The sequence below is a fragment of the Cricetulus griseus genome, chromosome 5 (assembly GCF_003668045.3).
Source record: "Cricetulus griseus strain 17A/GY chromosome 5, alternate assembly CriGri-PICRH-1.0, whole genome shotgun sequence".
Classification (NCBI taxonomy): Eukaryota; Metazoa; Chordata; class Mammalia; order Rodentia; family Cricetidae; genus Cricetulus; species Cricetulus griseus.
In genome coordinates this window covers 241,552-259,276 of record NC_048598.1, presented here as the reverse complement: position 1 = coordinate 259,276, position 17,725 = coordinate 241,552, and the positions used below count along the sequence as shown (strand labels likewise).

General features: G+C 36.8%; 1 protein-coding gene across 3 annotated transcripts in view; it reads right to left on the bottom strand.

The window, feature by feature from the left end:
- Positions 1–17,725, bottom strand: part of Cd46 (CD46 molecule) — a 33,698-nt gene that overhangs the window by 12,663 nt on the left and 3,310 nt on the right. For 2 of the 3 annotated variants that reach the window (XR_003485535.2, XM_027416573.2), the window contains exons 2-7: positions 13,388–13,576; positions 12,559–12,661; positions 10,660–10,745; positions 9,696–9,893; positions 7,999–8,181; positions 5,107–5,154 (exon numbers count right to left, since the gene is read on the bottom strand). Coding sequence is in view for 2 of the 3 variants with exons in the window: in XM_027416573.2 (XP_027272374.1) it covers positions 5,107–5,154; positions 7,999–8,181; positions 9,696–9,893; positions 10,660–10,745; positions 12,559–12,661; positions 13,388–13,576 (807 nt within the window). In the remaining variant the exon portion in view is untranslated. Of the gene's footprint in view, positions 1–5,106; positions 5,155–7,998; positions 8,182–9,695; positions 9,894–10,659; positions 10,746–12,558; positions 12,662–13,387; positions 13,577–17,023; positions 17,687–17,725 lie in introns of those variants that run through there. The other variant, XM_035445698.1, reaches the window with a different exon arrangement.

Genomic DNA, 17,725 nt, shown 5'->3' with positions numbered 1-17,725 from the left:
CTCAACAAAATAAATCCCATATGAAAATAACCCACAGTTAATATTATCAATAATGAAAGACTGCAAACTTTCCTTCTAAAACCAGGAACAAGATTGGGTACCCAGGTTTGCCACTTATAGTCAACATGGTATTGGAATAGGTAAGTAAAACAAAGAAAATGAATACAAATTAGGACGACATCAAGATATATGTTTGAAACTGGAGTGGTCTTTGTTTTCTTGTGCCGTCGGGGGTTGAACCCAGGCCTAAACGTGAGAGGCTATCTGTCACTCCACTACCACTTTGCTATAGCCTCAGCCACAAGATGACATGCCCTTATGTAGACAAGTCTTCCACAAAACGCTAAGTAGAACTAATTAATGAGTTACACAGAGTTTCGGGATACAAAATCAATACATAAAGAACAATGAATACTTTAAAAGGGAAATTATGACAACTCTACTTGCAATAGCATAAAAATGGTAAAATACTAAGAATAACCCCAAGGCAGTAAAAGATTTACACAGGGAAATCTATAAAACTTTGTTGCTATAAATGATTCAAGAGACGAATACATGGAAATACATGGTTGTGGTTTGCACACAAAATATCTCCCAAAGGCTCATGTGTTGAAGACTTTGTATCAATTGATGGGCCCAGTCTTGTAAAATGGTGGAATTTTGAGGGCTGATTAATTTTATGGACTCCATTGATAGACATGTAACTTGATGGCAGCATTAGTAAGTGGTAGCAGCTAGGGCATGGGCCCTGCTGCAGGATATAGGCATGGGTCTGAAGGTTATACATGGTCTGTTTCTCTCTGATGTCTAGCTGTGAAAAGGTAAGTAGACTCTTCTGTCACAAACACGCCCCTCCATGGTGTTCTGCTTCACCCTAAGTCAGCAGCAGTCGTGTTAGCAGAGTACAGAACAAAACCTCTTTTTTTTTTTTTTTTTTTTTTTTTTTTTTTTTGGTTTTTCGAGACAGGGTTTCTCTGTGTAGCTTTGGAGCCTATCCTGACACTCGCTCTGGAGACCAGGTTGGCCTCGAACTCACAGAGATCTGCCTGCCTCTGCCTCCCGAGTGCTGGGATTAATTAAAGGCGTGTGCCACCAACGCCCGGCAGAACAAAACCTCTTAAACAGTTAGTGAAAATATATTTCTTTTTCATTTTAAATTGTTTCTCATAGTGTTTTGTCATAACAACAAATCCCAATATAAACATCATGTGCTTCTTAGACAAAAGATTATTTCAAGCTGTTTATTGATGGGGGAAGGCTTCCGTACATATGTTTCTCTTATTGATTGATGAATAAAACACTGTTGGCCAATATAGAATCAAGACAGGCAGGAGTAGGAGACAAGGAGGATTCTGGGAAGTGTAGTAAAAGGGAAGTCACCATGTGATCCCGAGAGGAGAGGATGTATGAGTTTGGTGTTCTCAGTAAGATAAGACCATGTAGAAATACATATATTAGTAGTTATGTGTTAATACCTAAGACATAGCTAGCTTATAAGAAATCCTAGTCACCAGCTAACAGCTTATAATTAATATAGTGTCTCATGTGTTATGTGGGGGCTCTGAGGCAGAACTGGGCGGGAACACTGCAACAGTTTATAATACTTAAAGCATTTTACAGACTTAACGTAACCCCTATTAAAATAATGATGATGCTTTCTTTCTGCAGAAATAGAAAAATTTATCCTATGGTCCATAGTATAGTATAGTATAGTATAGTATAGTATAGTATAGTAGTATAGTGTAGTGTGGACCATAGGATCATCCATCAGTATGAAATCTGAAGAACACAAAGTTGAGAGAACTCGTACTTCTTGGTTTGAAAATGTACTAACATATATTAACTAAAACAGTATTATTGGTTAAAAAAAGATAGGCATACAGACCTATGGAATGGAATAGAACTCAGAAATAAATACACATACACATTTTACAGTGATTTTTTAAAAAATAATATTATACAGGAACAGTCATTGGGAAAGGGTAATCTCTTCACCAGTTGGTATTGGAAAATTTGATATTTTCAATCAAAAGAATGAGGTTAGAACTTTAAAATATATAAAAAATAATAACTTAGGTGGATCAAAGTATTGAAGATAATGTCTAAAACTATAAAACTTATAGAAGAAAACACGGGGAACAACTTCATGACTAGATCTGACAGGGATTTCTTGAACATGACGAAAAGTATGGGCCACAATAACAGCGAAGTAGACTAATTGAATTTATTGAGATAAAAAGTTTTGTGCACTAAAGGGCATTAGCATAATGAAAAAGCAATGCACAGGAGAGGAAATATTTGTAAATTTCATATTTGATAAGCTATTACAGAATATCCAAATTACTCTTAAAACTCAGTAGCAACATACTCAATTTGAAGTCCAAGGACTTGAATAGACATTTCTCCAAATAAGATACACAGATGACCAACAAGCTCATGAAAAGATGATCAACTCTTTACTATTATTAGGGAAATGGAAATAAAACCAATCATATACAATCGTATCTACTAACTTAGTATCATGGCTTGAATGTTTGCTTTCTACTCATGTAGAAATTCTTGTCATCACAGGGGTATTGAGGTGATGAGGGCACAAATGTGTCATGCCATTTTCTAGAGACTGGGTTCATTATTGCAGCAGGGAATCTGCCCATGTTCATACACTTTTTCCTACCTCTCTTTTCCCTTCTGGCATGTTATGATGTAGCAAGAAGGCATTTGCCAACAGCAACACTTTGACATTACATATCTCCCTGAATCCAGAACCATGAGAGATAAGTTTCTGTCCTTTATAAATTATCTCATCTGGTATTGTTACAGCAACATAAAACAGATGGCTATTGGTACAAAAGCAAAACAAAACAAAGTGAAACAAAAGACCAGTACAACCAAGAACGAAGATGTAAGAAATTTGTAGCTTTTTTGTCACTGCTAGTGAAGACTATAAAATCATGTAGCTGCTGTGGAAGACAATACATTTCCTCAAAAAACAAAATGAAATTGAATCACCTTTTGACCTACAAGTTCTACTCCTAGATGTGCACCAGAGGAATTAAAAGGGGAAACTTTGACTGTACAGAATAGCTAGGAGGTATACACAAGCAACCTTAGTTTACCAAAATGAACAAACAAACAAAATGTGGAAATACAAATAATGGAGGCTTATTCAAACATAAGAGTCCCACAAGATGAAAGTTACATGGATCTCAAAAAGATTTAGTTTTAGAAGGATTTAGTTATATGAAGTAAGCAAGGCACAAAAGGACAAATTCTGTATGACCTAGGTATAGGAATACTTAGAATAGACAAAGTTATAGGGGAAAACAAGGAGAACAGTGTTCAGCAAGTTCTGGGAGGAGGAGGAAAGGGAAGCCACCATTAAACAATGGAAGTTCCATTTGGGGACGATGAAAGAGAACTGATTACACAGGAATGTGTGTGTAATGCCAAAGAATTGTCTGGTTAAATTGTCATAGGAGTGGTCTAGGAATTTAAAAAAAAAAAGTCAAACATTAAAAAAAAATAAGAGTATTATAGTTTTTTTTTTTTTTTTAAAGACAACTGTGGTGCAGGAATGGGTAGTATTCAAAGGAGAAAGAGGGCTGGAATACCTGTGATTTTTATGTACAATAAAAAGTTGGGCAAGCCGTCTTCTTCCTAGCTGACAACACTTTTAGCCCCTTTTATCCCCTAAGTGGGGGTGAGGAAGAGAGGAACCTGTTACCCCTCCCCACAAACACCATCAGGTGTTTCAAATGTACCAACAATTTGGTACAAAGAACTCAGATATATGAATACAATTATGTAATTCCCACCAGGGGAACGCCAAAAGCCTCTTTTTGTTTAAAGATTTATTTTTATTTTTTTAATTCATGTGTTGCTATGTGTGTGTGTGTGTGTGTGTGTGTGTGTGTGCCATGTGTATGCAGGTACTTGAGGAGGCAGGAAGTGTCAGATCCTCTGAAGTTGGAGTTGCAGTTGGTTGTGAGCCACTCCACATGGATGCTGAGAATCAACCCAGGGGTACTGAACAAGAGCTCTTAGCTACTAAATTATCTCTCCATCCCCATTCTCACCTAAAGCTTTTTATATGACATTCAACTCATAGTCATTGGTGGAATAATTAATATATCTATTCACCCACTTATGTTAAACTTCTGGACACACATGACCACCAGGAGATTAGTAAAGTATAGCATATACTATGCAACTGTTATAGGAATAAATCTAACTAAATGCCAATCTAAGACATTAAGTGAAACAACAAATCAATGAAAAATATGTGCAGTTTGATATGATTTTTGCTTTAAAAAAAAAAAAAAGAAGAGAAAATGTGGGTGGGGAAGGTAGCTTAGAGATCAAGCACTTGCCACATAAGTGTGATGATCTGAGTTTGGATCCCCAGACACCTGCATAAATATAGGCAGTCTATTTGTATTTCTAGCTTTGGAAGGTGGAGATAGGATTTTTAGAGACTAGAGAGACTAGCTATATCTGTGAGCTCTGAATTTGATGTAGACATCCTGCCACAGGGAATAAGATGGAAGAGAGAATGAGAATAATTCTCAACATTAACCTCAGATTTCCACAAGCACATGCATATACCACACACTTGCATCCACATACATGCATATGCACACGCACATGCGCACACACACACAAACACCATAAAATAATGAGGGGAAAAAAGGAAAGGAAAAATAAGAAAATGTTGATGTACAGAAGTAAATAAAAAAATCCTAAAAATACTAGTAGCAATTAACTTTGGTAACACTATTTATATAATTTAAATCTATAAAAATAAATCTATATCCAGCAGTATATAAAGCAATAAACTATTTTAGAAAAAAATGGGAAGAGGATATGAATAAATGACCATTGGCAAGAACCCAGTGGCAAGAACCTAAAGCCAAAGATCATTTAAGATGAGGATTTGAAGAAAGCCTAAGTATCATAGTGAAAACCCATCTCAAAAGATGCTTTAAAATGTAATTTTAAAAAGTTCAGCCTTATTAAAACATGAAGAAATGACAAAACAAGACACTATTTTTCATCTATCTCTCATAGAACTCTTAACTGTATCAGTAGGATAAAGAATTATCAAACCTGGGTAATTGTAAACTGGATGCTTGGTGGGATGAATATCCAAGGGACCTAGAAAAATAAAGTACCAATTCATTAAACTTATTAATATAAAGTTATAGATTTAATTCTAATATTGAAATTTTTTAAATATTACCTATCAAAGTAAAAAATACACATACTTTCTGTACTTTATAGTTCTACTAGGAATTTAGTCTATAAATATGTTCATTCTACATATATAATAGCAGCGACCTATGTATAAGAATGTTCATTACAGCTTTGTATTTTACAAATACAAATCTTAGAAGGTAACTAAAAATAAATCATAAAGAGAATGTGTTCAAGGTAAACATATGCATCCTAACAAGTCAGATACCATAAAATGGACATTGTAATCCCTCCACCTTTCACATACCATCAAACCCACCATAACACCAGTGCAGGCTGCTGCTGCTGCTGCTTTCCAATGCATGTCTTTTCCTAATGGACAATAAAAAGTGACTGACCATTCTACCAAGATATGTTTTTAACAGAAGGATTCCTCTTAGTTTCATTTCTTATGAGCCTTTTCTCACATATCTTGTCTTTCAAATAGGAAACTAGTGTTTTATAAATATTTTGTCAAGTGCTTACTGTCAACTCTTTCAAAAATTTCTTTCAACAAAAATTCAACTCAGGTTCTTGTAGAAATTATCAAAATGTATTCCAGAAGTTGGGCATGTTGGCACTTGGGAGGCAGGAAGATCTTTGTGAGTTCCAGGCCAACCTGGTTACACAGCTTGTTCTAGTACATAGTGAAAATCTTGTCTCAAAAAAAAAAAAGGAAGAAAGGTAGAAAGAGAAAGGAAAGAGAAAGAAGGAAGGAAGGAAGGAAGGAAGGAAAGAAAGAAAGAAAGAAAGAAAGAAAGAAAGAAAGAAAGAAAGAAAGAAAGAAGGAAGAAAAGAGGAAAAGGCATTCTAATTACTGGGTAAGCAAGTGAGCATGCACAATTCTCAAATCTCTCCATCCTTTAAAATATTAAGGACATAGGAAATATTTTAAACAAGTTAGAACCAATAACTGAGATTTAGTTGAGTTCAATGTCCTTGCTAAAGCAACAAGAATCCAAAGTTCATTACATGAAGTCAGTTTGATTAGACAGAGTCAAACTAGGATCCTGTGCACAGACAGGCCCATCTAATGGTCTTCCCATCACCCTGTGTGGGTTCCCGTGCACCAAGGGGAACCACAGCAAGGAACACTGAAGTGGGAATGATGGTCTCTCCCATCATAGCAACTTCTCCATGCTTACAGCAGCCAATTAGGAGTCTCCAACAAACCTTCTATTTCATTTCAGCAGAGGCTTCCTAGATCTCAGTTATTAAGAAATCTAGTTTCTGTTGTCAATGCTGCCTGGTAAAGACAAAAATAACAAAACAAACAAAAAATTTAAGTAGGTTAGAGGAGTGGGGAGGAATGGAAAATACAAGGCTCATTTTGGAGGCAACACACTTTTCTATTTGTATACACTACTTAAAAAAAAAAAACTGAAAAGCTGGGCATAGTGGGTACCTCTAATTCCAGCACTGAAAAGACTGAGCAAGAGTACTGTGACTTTGAGGCCATCTTGGGTATAGACAAGACCATAAACAAAATAATTAACAAGACTTTCACCCCCAAACTGTCCATAGTTCTGGAAATGAAACATTACCCGAGTCTAACAAAAGGAGCAAAAGTGTAAGCAAATCACTTGGGGGAGGAGAAAAGAATGAAGACAGAAAACACACATCAAGAAACAGAAGCTAAGGACCTTCCTTTTCATTAAGATTGATTTAAGTAGAGAAGACATGTAGCTAGCTTTCAGAACATCCTACATGCCAGGTATTGTTCTAAGTCCTTTAAAGGCATCCAACTTAAGTCTTGAACACAATAAAAAAAAAAAAAGGGACTAGATCATTTTACACATAGAAATATACATTTAAAATTGACGTGACTTTTCCAAGTTCACATTCCTATTCATGTGTGAAACTATAGCAAATAAAATCTGACAAATGAAATGGTTGCAAATATATTCATTCTTTCTCTACTACTAAATGTACTAAAAATGATGAGTAAATAGACACTGCAGGAATTTAAAGGGTATCTGAAAAATCACTAGGAATTTATGTTTTAAAATATATATACACATAAGCAGGAAATTACTAAATATGAGAGTGAAAATTAGAGATTTTGAACTGGGAGTTGACACTAGAAAACAAAGTAACAGTGTCGATTGGGTCAAGCACTAGAAATTTAAAATACTGTTAGAAAAATGTAAGCAGAACTTTACCAAACCCAAATAACTCAAAAGCTGGAGATTTTTATACCAGGCTAGGCAACATTGGAAAACAAAATAATGTAATTAAGACCAACCTTTCAACTACCAAGAGCCATGTCTTTCATTCTCGACTTAGTTATATAGCAATAATAGGCTCCAATTTACTCTAAAAAAAATGTTGCAATCCCCCTCCCCCTTTTTTTGGTTTTTTGAGACAGGGTTTCTCTGTATAGCTTTGGAGCCTATCCTGACACTTGCTCTGGAGGCCTCAAACTCACAGAGATCCGCCTGCCTCTACCTCTCGAGTGCTGGGACTAAAGGCGTGCGCTGCGCGCCACCCACGCCCGGCTGCAATCCCCTTTTTATGCAGAAATATTCTTATTCTGCATAATCATTCTTTATGCAGAAATGATCTATTTAACATGCTAAAATCCCCAGAAAAAAATCACAACAGCAGAATTTTGTCATATGTATGGCACAGGAATGATTATAAGCCTGAGCTATGTATCAAAATGATTGCTTTTTGGGAATCTAACATCAAATAAATAAATTTTGAAACAAGCAAGCAGACAAAAACTACCAGAAAAATAAAGGAAATAAGACATCTTTTTTATACCTTGAAGACATACTGGGATTGGAGGCTCCCAAATGCTACTATCGCTGCAGACCACTGTGTCACTGCCCTGCATATAAAAACCGACCTCGCACTCAAACGTCACTGTTGATTGATAGGAAAATCTTCTGGCAAATCCTGCTACCTGTCTTCCATTTGGTAGTAATGGAAGTGGACATTTTACCACTGAAAAGAAGAAAATCACCCAGAACTTAATAAATATCTGGTTTATTTTTCTTATCAATTTTCTGAAACTTTAAAACTACAACCCAGAGTTAGAGATATATTTTGTGTTCCAAATATGAGCACACAGATCCCTCAAAAATTCACATTAATACTCAGCCTTCGCCAGTACACAGAGTATTTTCCATTCTTCCCCATTCATTAAGTAAAATAACTCACAATCTATTAGATTGATTCACTAGGAGAATTGTGGGAGAGGAACAAAAATGGCTAGGTTAGGCACTATACTTATGGCATCTTTTACTGTGAGGTGAAATCTGAGTACCAGCTGAGACCAGATCACACCCACCATAGTAAGCTCAAGTGCTCTTCCTTTTCCCTGTCTGGTTCCACTACCTTCCAGCCCAGGGCTTCCTTTAGCAATTTTTTTTTTTTTTGAATCTAGTCTTTACTTACTTTTTTATTAGTTCAAATTATCTTTTTTCTTTTTTAAGATTTTTCTTTCTTTTTTATAGGATTTTATTTATTTATCATGTATACAACATTCTGCTTCCATGTATATCGGCACATCAGAAGATGTGTGCACCAGATCTCATAATGGATGGTTGTGAGCCACCATGTGGTGGCTGGGAATTGAACTCAGGACCTCTGGAAGAGCAGTCGGTGCTCTTAACCTCTGAGCCATCTCTCCAGCCCTCTTTTCTTTCTTTTTAATGTACATTTTGGGTTTTGCCTGCATGAGGATGCCAGATACCCTGGAACTGGAATTACAGACAGTTGTGAACTGCCACTTGGGTGCTGGGAATTGAACCCGAGTCCTTTGGAAGAGCAGCCAATGCTCTTAACCACTGAGTCATCTCTCCAGCTCCCCTTTAGCAATTCTTGTTAAATTGTTAAAATAAAAGTTTACTAGTAAAGTCCTGGAAATAGTTCACTTATTTTTTTTAAACCTTCTGTCATGAAGGTTTTTTTTATATCTAGAAACCTATAGGTTAATTATTTCATTTTTCGTTATTTCACTTTTCTTTTAGTACTTAATAGATACCATTGTTTCCCAGCCTCAATAAAGAGAAGCCAATTGTCACCTCTGCTTTTGTGGTTGTTTCTTTGACTATTTTTAATTGTTTTCAGTAGGTGTAGCAAACTACTAAAACCTATTAAATTGTTTGCTGTTTTCTCCCTCCACCCCTCATGTGCATGTGTGCACGTGTTTGCGTGTGTGTGTGTGTGTGTGTGTGTGTGTGTGTGTGTGTGTGTAGTGTGTTTTCACAGTTTCCTAGATTAGAGGTTTTTGTTTTGAATCCAATTTTGATCATTTTTGGTCAGTATTTAGCTTACCTCATGGCTATAGGCTGACACTCTACAAAATGAGAAGGGAACTCAATAACTATAATTATTTTTTGATTTAACAGCTATGAAATTAAATTAGAAAACAGTTTTATAAGAGGATGAAGGACATATGCTCACTGTGTTTACATTTAGGTAAAACTATTTACAAATGAAGGAAAGATGATTACCTTTACACTCTGGAGGCTTGCTACTCCAGGTTTTGTAGCCAGAACAGAATAGCACACTCATTCCAATAAGGGAAAACTTATCTGGTCCTGGGTTAGGATCACAAGTGTAAATTACCGCTTCACGGTATTGGAATATATCTATATCATTAAAGGTGTATGTTCCATTTTTTATTTTTGGAGGTGGTAAACAATAGATCTCTATAAAAAGAAAAAAAGGAAATAAGTTAAAAGTAAGGTTGTGTATCTATTCAAGGCAGTGTTAGGAAGTTCTATAAATTATTGTCAACAAATTCATCAATACAGGATTTCTATAAATTATTTATAACCTCAATTTTCATCTAGAAGAGGGTTTCTATGAGAAAATCCATCACTCAAATTTAAACCACTAACACAGAAATGATGTTTCAGGACTACAGTCATTTTCCTAAGGGGAAGAATGACTTTGTTTGTGAGGTCATGCTAAGTGTCCTAGTCAATAGAAAAGATGCTGATCATCTGGTGAAAAACACTTGTGATGAAAAAAATCAAGCTGAAAACTGGTTGATAAATGTGTTTTGAGGTACAGGTACATTAATTCAATAGGCTGGTGGCTTAGAATCATATTAACATACTATCTTGTATTATTTTCATCTTTATAGTACAATGTTTTTGCAGAAGCGACAAACTTTAATAACTGAACAAACTAACTCCCTATGTCTTCCTCCAAGTCAAATATTGAAAAATCTGCAAAAACATAAAGCAGTGTCCCTATTCTTTTAAAATTTGAAATAAAAACATGTGAGATGTATTAATATATAGTTTATTGTCCTTAAAAATAATTATTTAAAAATATCTCCATTCTAAACCCAACATGATTAATATCAATAGACACAACCATGGAGAAAAGTTTTTTGGGTATTTATTAATCTAAAATCATAATGGTTGAGAACTGATAGTCTAAATTTTAAAAAGAGAATTTACTTACTTTCACAGCGTGGAGAAGGACCGTCCCAGTATGCTTCATCACCTTTAAGCATACAGTGTAGAAGTGGCGTGCCAACTAAGTAATAACTAAATAAACAAAGAAAAAGTTACCGTTTTCTTTGGCAGCTGGTAAGACACACACAATAATGAAGGACAGTTTTAGATATTTTTTTTCCTATGGAAGGATAGGTTTCTTAAATATCATGAAAGTACTAAAAATCTAACTAAACTTTAATGAAAGAGTTTGTGTCTGTGAACACACAGTACAAGAGCTGTGGTGTCTAGACACATCTGATATGATCTGGTATCTTTGCTATTTCCTACAATCATTTTATTCTGCTTCTGTGTCTTTGCTCGTCCACTCTGCTCTGGGAGAATGAAGCACAGGAGAAAGGTTCCTTAGGAAAGGATTGCCTGGGCTCTAGTCTTATTTCCATGACTGACAAGCTACTCAAGCTTGGACAAACAATTTAAAGTTTCTCATGTTCCTCAGTTAAAAACTTACAAATAGCTAGGTGTGGTGGCACACAACTTTAATCCCAGAACCCAGGATATAGAAGCATGCATATTTCTGTGAGTTAAAGGCCAGTTTGGTCTACACAGCAAGCTCTAGGCCAGCCAGGGTTACATAGTTATACCTTTCTTTCTCTCTCCTCACCTCTCCTCTCCTCCCCACCCATCTCTCATAGGATTGTTCAAGAGAATTAGATAAATAAGAGTCTGGCACACAACAAATAGAAAGCATGTTATCTCTTTCTAATATGATTTTAATGTCTTTCTATGACAAACTCATGATTAATTCTGTCAAGTCTCCCCATTATTTAAATTCAGAGATTATTATTCTGAACTCTCATGCCATCACCACAAAGTATTCTTATCTGCTATTCTTTGTTACTTTGCTCTGGTAGCTTCTGTCTCTACTGGGTTTCTCGGCAAGATTAGTCTTTGGGAAAGACTTATGGCCTAAACTTTTGGTTCCCTCAAGTACCTAGAAAATTTTCTCCACATAGCTTTACCTGAATGTACTTTTACTTGATAAAGTTAAAAAAAATTATTGCCAGGCATGTTGGTGTATACCTTTAATTCTAGCAAGCAGGAGGATATCTGGGCTATAAAACATGTTCCAGGACAGCCAGGGCTATTAAACAGAGAAACCTTGTCTCAAAAAACAAAAACAAAATTATCAATGAAACTCTCTAGTGACAGTCACAGCCAACTTTCCCCAAGAGTCACAATTACTTCTAAGAGAGCTCTAGTGAAGAAAGACTTACTTAGTGGCTAATGCCTCCTTTGGAGACACTTCAGACTATGTAGAAGTCTGAAAAATGTTTTCCAACTGAAATATCCCATCACATGGTGGTAAGGATGAGTTAGGTTACATTCTGACTTGTTACTGCCTTCCAGAATTCTCCTTTGGTTAGCAGTTAGTTCTACCTCAATTTCATGAGAACCCCACTTTAACTTTGAGTTGGCAGTAGGTAACTTGACGATGAACAGTAAGGGCACCATGATTACCTTTCCCCTTTGGATATGTAGCCTATACTGTCCTGGAACTCACTGTATAGACGGACTGCCCTTAAACTCATGGAGAGCCACCTGCCTCATCCTCCTGAGGGCTAGAATTACAAGATGAACCAACACCCTTGGCAGATTATTCTTAATGTTTATCATAGACTTATTATTAGATACAACAAGTGTGGTACAGATTTGTTTTCCTTCAATTTGTTTATTGATTAAGCATCTCTCCTATCTCCATAAAGTACCCAAATGTTGTTTAGCAATGAGTACCATTTGTCATATAGTAAGCAAAATTAAAGCAAATTTACTTGAAAACTAAAAAAGAGAAGTAGAACAATGGGATCAGGAACATTTACCTTATTTCCCATAAGGAGCAACTTACCCCTCCACACAAGAAAATTGAGCTCGGCTACCCCATGAAATTTTGCCATCTATGTAGTGTACTTGGCCAAATGAAGGGTCCTGTAATCTAGCACATTTTACTTCTAGAAGAAAACAACAATAAAAATTTTAATTCAACTCCAAAGCCAGGCACACTTGAATCAGAATAAAGAGAAAATCATACAGGTTTCTTTTGAGTTTGTGGATTATTTTCTTTAATGGTTACATTATAAGGGTATAGTGATTTGAATAAGATGTCCTCCATAAGAGCATCTGAAAGTTGGGTCCCCAGTTGGTGGCTGTTTGAGGAAGATTAGGAAGTATAGCCTTGCTAGAGAAAGGATGTCATTGGGTGGGGGTGTGCTCTGAGATTTCAAAAGACTTGTGCCATTCTCAGTATACTCCCTGATCCTACTTGCCATTCTGAGATTCGAGCTCTCAGCTGTTATGCCACCACACCTTTGATCCACCATCATGGACTCTAACCCGCTGAGACCATAAGCCCAATTAAACCCTTTCTTTTATAAGTTGCCCTGAACATGGTGTTTTACCACAGTATCAGAAAATGTTTTCCATTTGTCTAATACAAAGGACAAGTACAAGATTAACAATTATGAAATCAACTAAATTTCTAAGAAAAAAAAGATTCCCTATAAATTTCTCAAAGCCTGAAAAACAAACAAAAAACAAAACAAAACAAAACCTCACATTTAAATCAAAGCTTTGTTTCACATAGGAAAAGCATCACTGCAATAGGGGTAGATGTACCCTGCCCTGAAATGTCTGAAAATCAAGAAAAAAAAAAAAAAAAAAAGGTTGAGTTTACTTACTAACACAACCGTCATCTGAAATAGGGACCCATGTGTGATTCGGCTCACAGGTAGCGACCATGGAGAACGGAAGCAGATAAACGTAACCCTTTTTACATCCATACTGTATTGTCTCTCCAACCTCGTAGTAGGGTTTAGGCTCGTCCTTGAGTTCCATAGCTGCAAACGCTGGGGGTAGTTCACAGGCATCTACAAATAAGAGGGCAAGAACATGAAGATGAAGTGTGAATACCACTTTAATCAACTAAGAATGTTATTTTGTGCCAGGAAGGACAGAAAAAAAGAAATTTTTTAGCAAGATTCTAAACTATTAGTACATGCCTTTCCTTACTCAAGCAGTGGCAGTGATGCAAGAATATCCCAGACTGTTTTAAAATAACATCAGCTTTTGGGTTATTTCAGAATGAATTGAACTTTTATTTAAAAGTAAAACAAGGAGACATGAAAAATGGTCTTGGTTTTTTAAAGAAGAGAGATATGATACCATCCTGTTCTTAAGGACTATGTATCATTCATTATTATTTCTCTAGTATCCAGTACCAAAGTTGAATGAGTTCTGTGATTGATTCTTTACCCTCTTTAAATCAAAATTCAAATTCTTTGCTATTCAGAGAATTTGCTTTGATGATATCTGAAAATCAAGTTTTCTTTGCTGTTTTTCAGCCAGTCTTAAAAACAAATGTTTACTAGTTTAGCTATAAACATTTCCCTGTGTTAACGTTTATTTCATGTCAAAATATTTACACTTGACTAGTTTATTATGGACTCATTCTGAATTACTGCTATAATTAGAAAATGAATTACAAATACTGTGGGTTGTATTTTCCTGGAAGTAGAGTAATAACATATCAGAACTTAGAACAATAGTGATGAGGATTTTTTAAAAATCAGAAATAGCAAACACTTAGCACTCTGTGCTAAGCATATGGTGTCCTTTAACTTATTATCTTCATACTCATTATGGGCAGGCCACACTGGGCACCACTGCCAATGCCATGACCCTTGTCCTTATCTGGACTCCCCAAGGCAGATGCCATCCCATCCTGTGTTTTAGTCCTCAAAAAATTGCCTTTTATATTGCTTGGGGACACCACAGAAGCTCTAGTTTAGACTCAAGTTGTATTAAGTAAGGAGTCAAAGATGTTCCACACATCAGGTAAAAACATCATAGCCTGAACTGTTCCAAACTAGCCCCTTGCTTCTCATGATTCTTTAGCACTCTACATTGCTCTTGTCTTTTTTGTGTCAAACTAAGTAGTTGCTGATCAGCTGTGTCCCACCTTGGGGTGTCTTTGCTTGCATATTTCTACAGCCCAGTTCCTAGCTATGTAGACTGAGCAGCTCTCTCCTCTTTCTAAACAACTGTAAAGAACATCTTGTGCCTCAATTCTGGAAGCAGTACTCTGTTCCCTTCCTTTGGGCTGTTCCCTATCAAGGTATCTTACATAGGTCACATGACATCTGTGTTCAATAGCTAAGATGAAATCTAGTCATCAATGTGGCTACAATAACCAGCATCAGCTCCTAACAGTGGCATAAGAGTTCAAGAAAACACTTGCAAGGATTATATTGTCATGATTTTAATAATGAAAATAGTCATTTTAAAGATTTATTCATTGGATAAAGGAAAGCCATTTTTTTTTTGGTCTGTCTGCTAGTATTTTATAACTCAGCATCTGGCCACATAAAGATTATTCCCTTACATTATAGCACACAGAGTAAGGACTGAGATACTAGAGTATAAGCATTTATTTACTGGGCTTAGAAAGACCTAAATAGGTATACAAGAGCAGACATGACAGGAGGCTGCAGCTTTGTTCAAATAAGCATCTGCTCTTCTGAAGGAAGGAGAAGAACCTAAAAGTCCTCAACAGATTCTCTTCTGCAATCCTGATGACAGGTTTCTGCTGCCGGGCACTTACAAATCCTTTTCCTCACAAGTTGAGCCATTCCAAAAATGAGACCCCTATTTTATCATTCAATTCTCCCTGCCTAGCACAATGAGTTTGCCTTTTATGTTTTCCGGGTTTCATATCTTTTAGTTCTCAAATTGTATCTTGTTTTTCCTTTTCATTTTCCCTCCATTTATGTTATGCCCTATTTATTTTATTTATCTGTTTTCATCTATTTCAAATAGCTTCAGAGTCTTCTTAAACATTTAGCTTGAAGTCTATTCCAAACACTATTATTCTCAAAAAAAAAAAAAAAAAAAAGCCATTGGTTTCTTATTACTGCTAGTACCTGCCTCTTCTATTCCTTGTGAAGTGAATTTTTACAGATATCAGTGAAAAATGGAGCTCTTTAAAGAACTTTCCTCCTGCAGGCAGGAAGAATCTTCTCTGTGCTCTGTGCATTAGCCAATATGATATTTAACATTCTGGCACTTGAGTTATGTCAGAGTGCCAACACTAAGACCACAAAACAATCAGCCATTTGGAGTATCAACTGTGTAAAAAGATATGATCTCTGCTTTCCAATGGGGAGAGGCAGAGAACAGAAATGATAGTTTTAGAAGTGTGATTGCGCCGGGCGTTGGTGGCGCACGCCTTTAATCCCAGCACTTGGGAGGCAGAGGCAGACGAATCTCTGTGAGTTCGAGGCCAGCCTGGTCTCCAGAGCGAGTGCCAGGATAGGCTCCAAAGCTACACAGAGAAACCTTGTCTCGAAAAACCAAAAAAGAAAAAAAAAAAGTGCGATTGCAAGTTGAGACGGGGGTAAAGTGGGTTATGTCTACTGAGGGTAGTTATAGGAGGTCTTCATGAGAGGTAACTCTCCAGTGGAGTTTGACAAGAAGACAGTCAAATATGTAATGTCAGGGGAAGGTTCCATATGTGGGGAAAGCAGTAACAAGCCAGTGGTTTAAAGGGGCAGAGTGTGGACTGTAGTTTGTCCTACCCCCAGTCATTTGTGTTTTTTTTTTTTTTTTTTAATCCAATCAGAGCAGCTTTACTCTGCTAGTATGGTTCTATTCGTTAGTGTTGAGCTTTGGTTAATAGTTGCCACTCCTAATAAATGTTAGCAAATGTTTATAGATCATCTACTATGTATCTGTCACTGGGGATCTATAAGCATAATAAAGTATTTGCTTATATCCATACACCTATATGTGTGTGGACAATCAGTGGAAGATCACAAAAACAAGACTGGTTTGTGACTGTATCCCAGCATATCCATCCTTAGACCAGCAGAGCCTGGAACATTGAAGGAAAATGTTGCTGAATGGATGCTACTAATGAGAGATATAAAAATACATACAGCCTAGGCGCACAGGATTATGTAGGCGTAACCAGGATTTCTCTTTTGGGCCACCAACTAGCTCCCAAATCGTTACATGGAAACTTAGTTTTGAATGCTTAGGCTAGCTTAGTTTTGCTAGCTTAGGCACATTTTTACAGGCTAGTTTAAAAAAAAAAAAAACTTAAATTAACCTGTTTCTCTTTATTTATCTTTTGCCTCTGGGCTTTTACTTTTCTTTCTTTCTGAATACCTTACTTTCACTGGTTATGTCTGCTGGCTGGTGGCTGCCTGGCTTTTTGCCCTGGTTGCATCCCTCTTTTGCCCCTCTCCTTCTTCTCCTCGTGGTTCTACTATTTATTCTCTCTCCCTGCCAGCCCCACCTATCCTTTCTCTGCCTACCTGGGGTGAATACCAGAGTGCGACTTATACTTCTTGTCTTAGGAGTGATGTTTAGTTTTTTTTTGTTGTTGTTGTTTTGTTTTTATGACTTTGTCTTCAAAGGAAGATAAACAATGCTTCAAAGCCACTTGGTAATATCATCAGACACTGTCTATATTGTCTCCAAGTCGGGGGTGAGGGGGTGAGGCATACATTCAAACAAGTTCTATGTGAAAAAAAAAAAACTAATAAAAATATAAAGCCAAACAAAACAACCACTTGTAAACCAAACCCATCCTGCCTCAGGCAACAAGGAAACTTGACTCAAGGTAAAAACAATCCAGGTGTGACTTTCCCTCCCCTCTAAACCTAGACAGTTGCTTACCCACAGCACAAGCAATGCAACCTGCCTTTCCCAGGGTCAAAGACCAGGCCTACTCTTAATTCTGAAAACAGTGCACACTGCGGCTGCCACAGCCAGGCTCTGGATGGACATCCATTCTCTCTCCTCTCAGACTGCCCACCCCTTAAGCGCTGCGCACTAAGCAAGTCTGCACTTTGGGGATGGGGACTGCATGGTCTCCACATCACAAGTTTGCATACCCCTAGGAGAATTCTACCAGATCCTTCACTACAACTGTGCCCATCCCAACCTCAGATGAGCTCCTCGCTATCCACCTGCCTGCAGGCCAGGTTCCAGCATCTCCAAGACACAGACTCTCT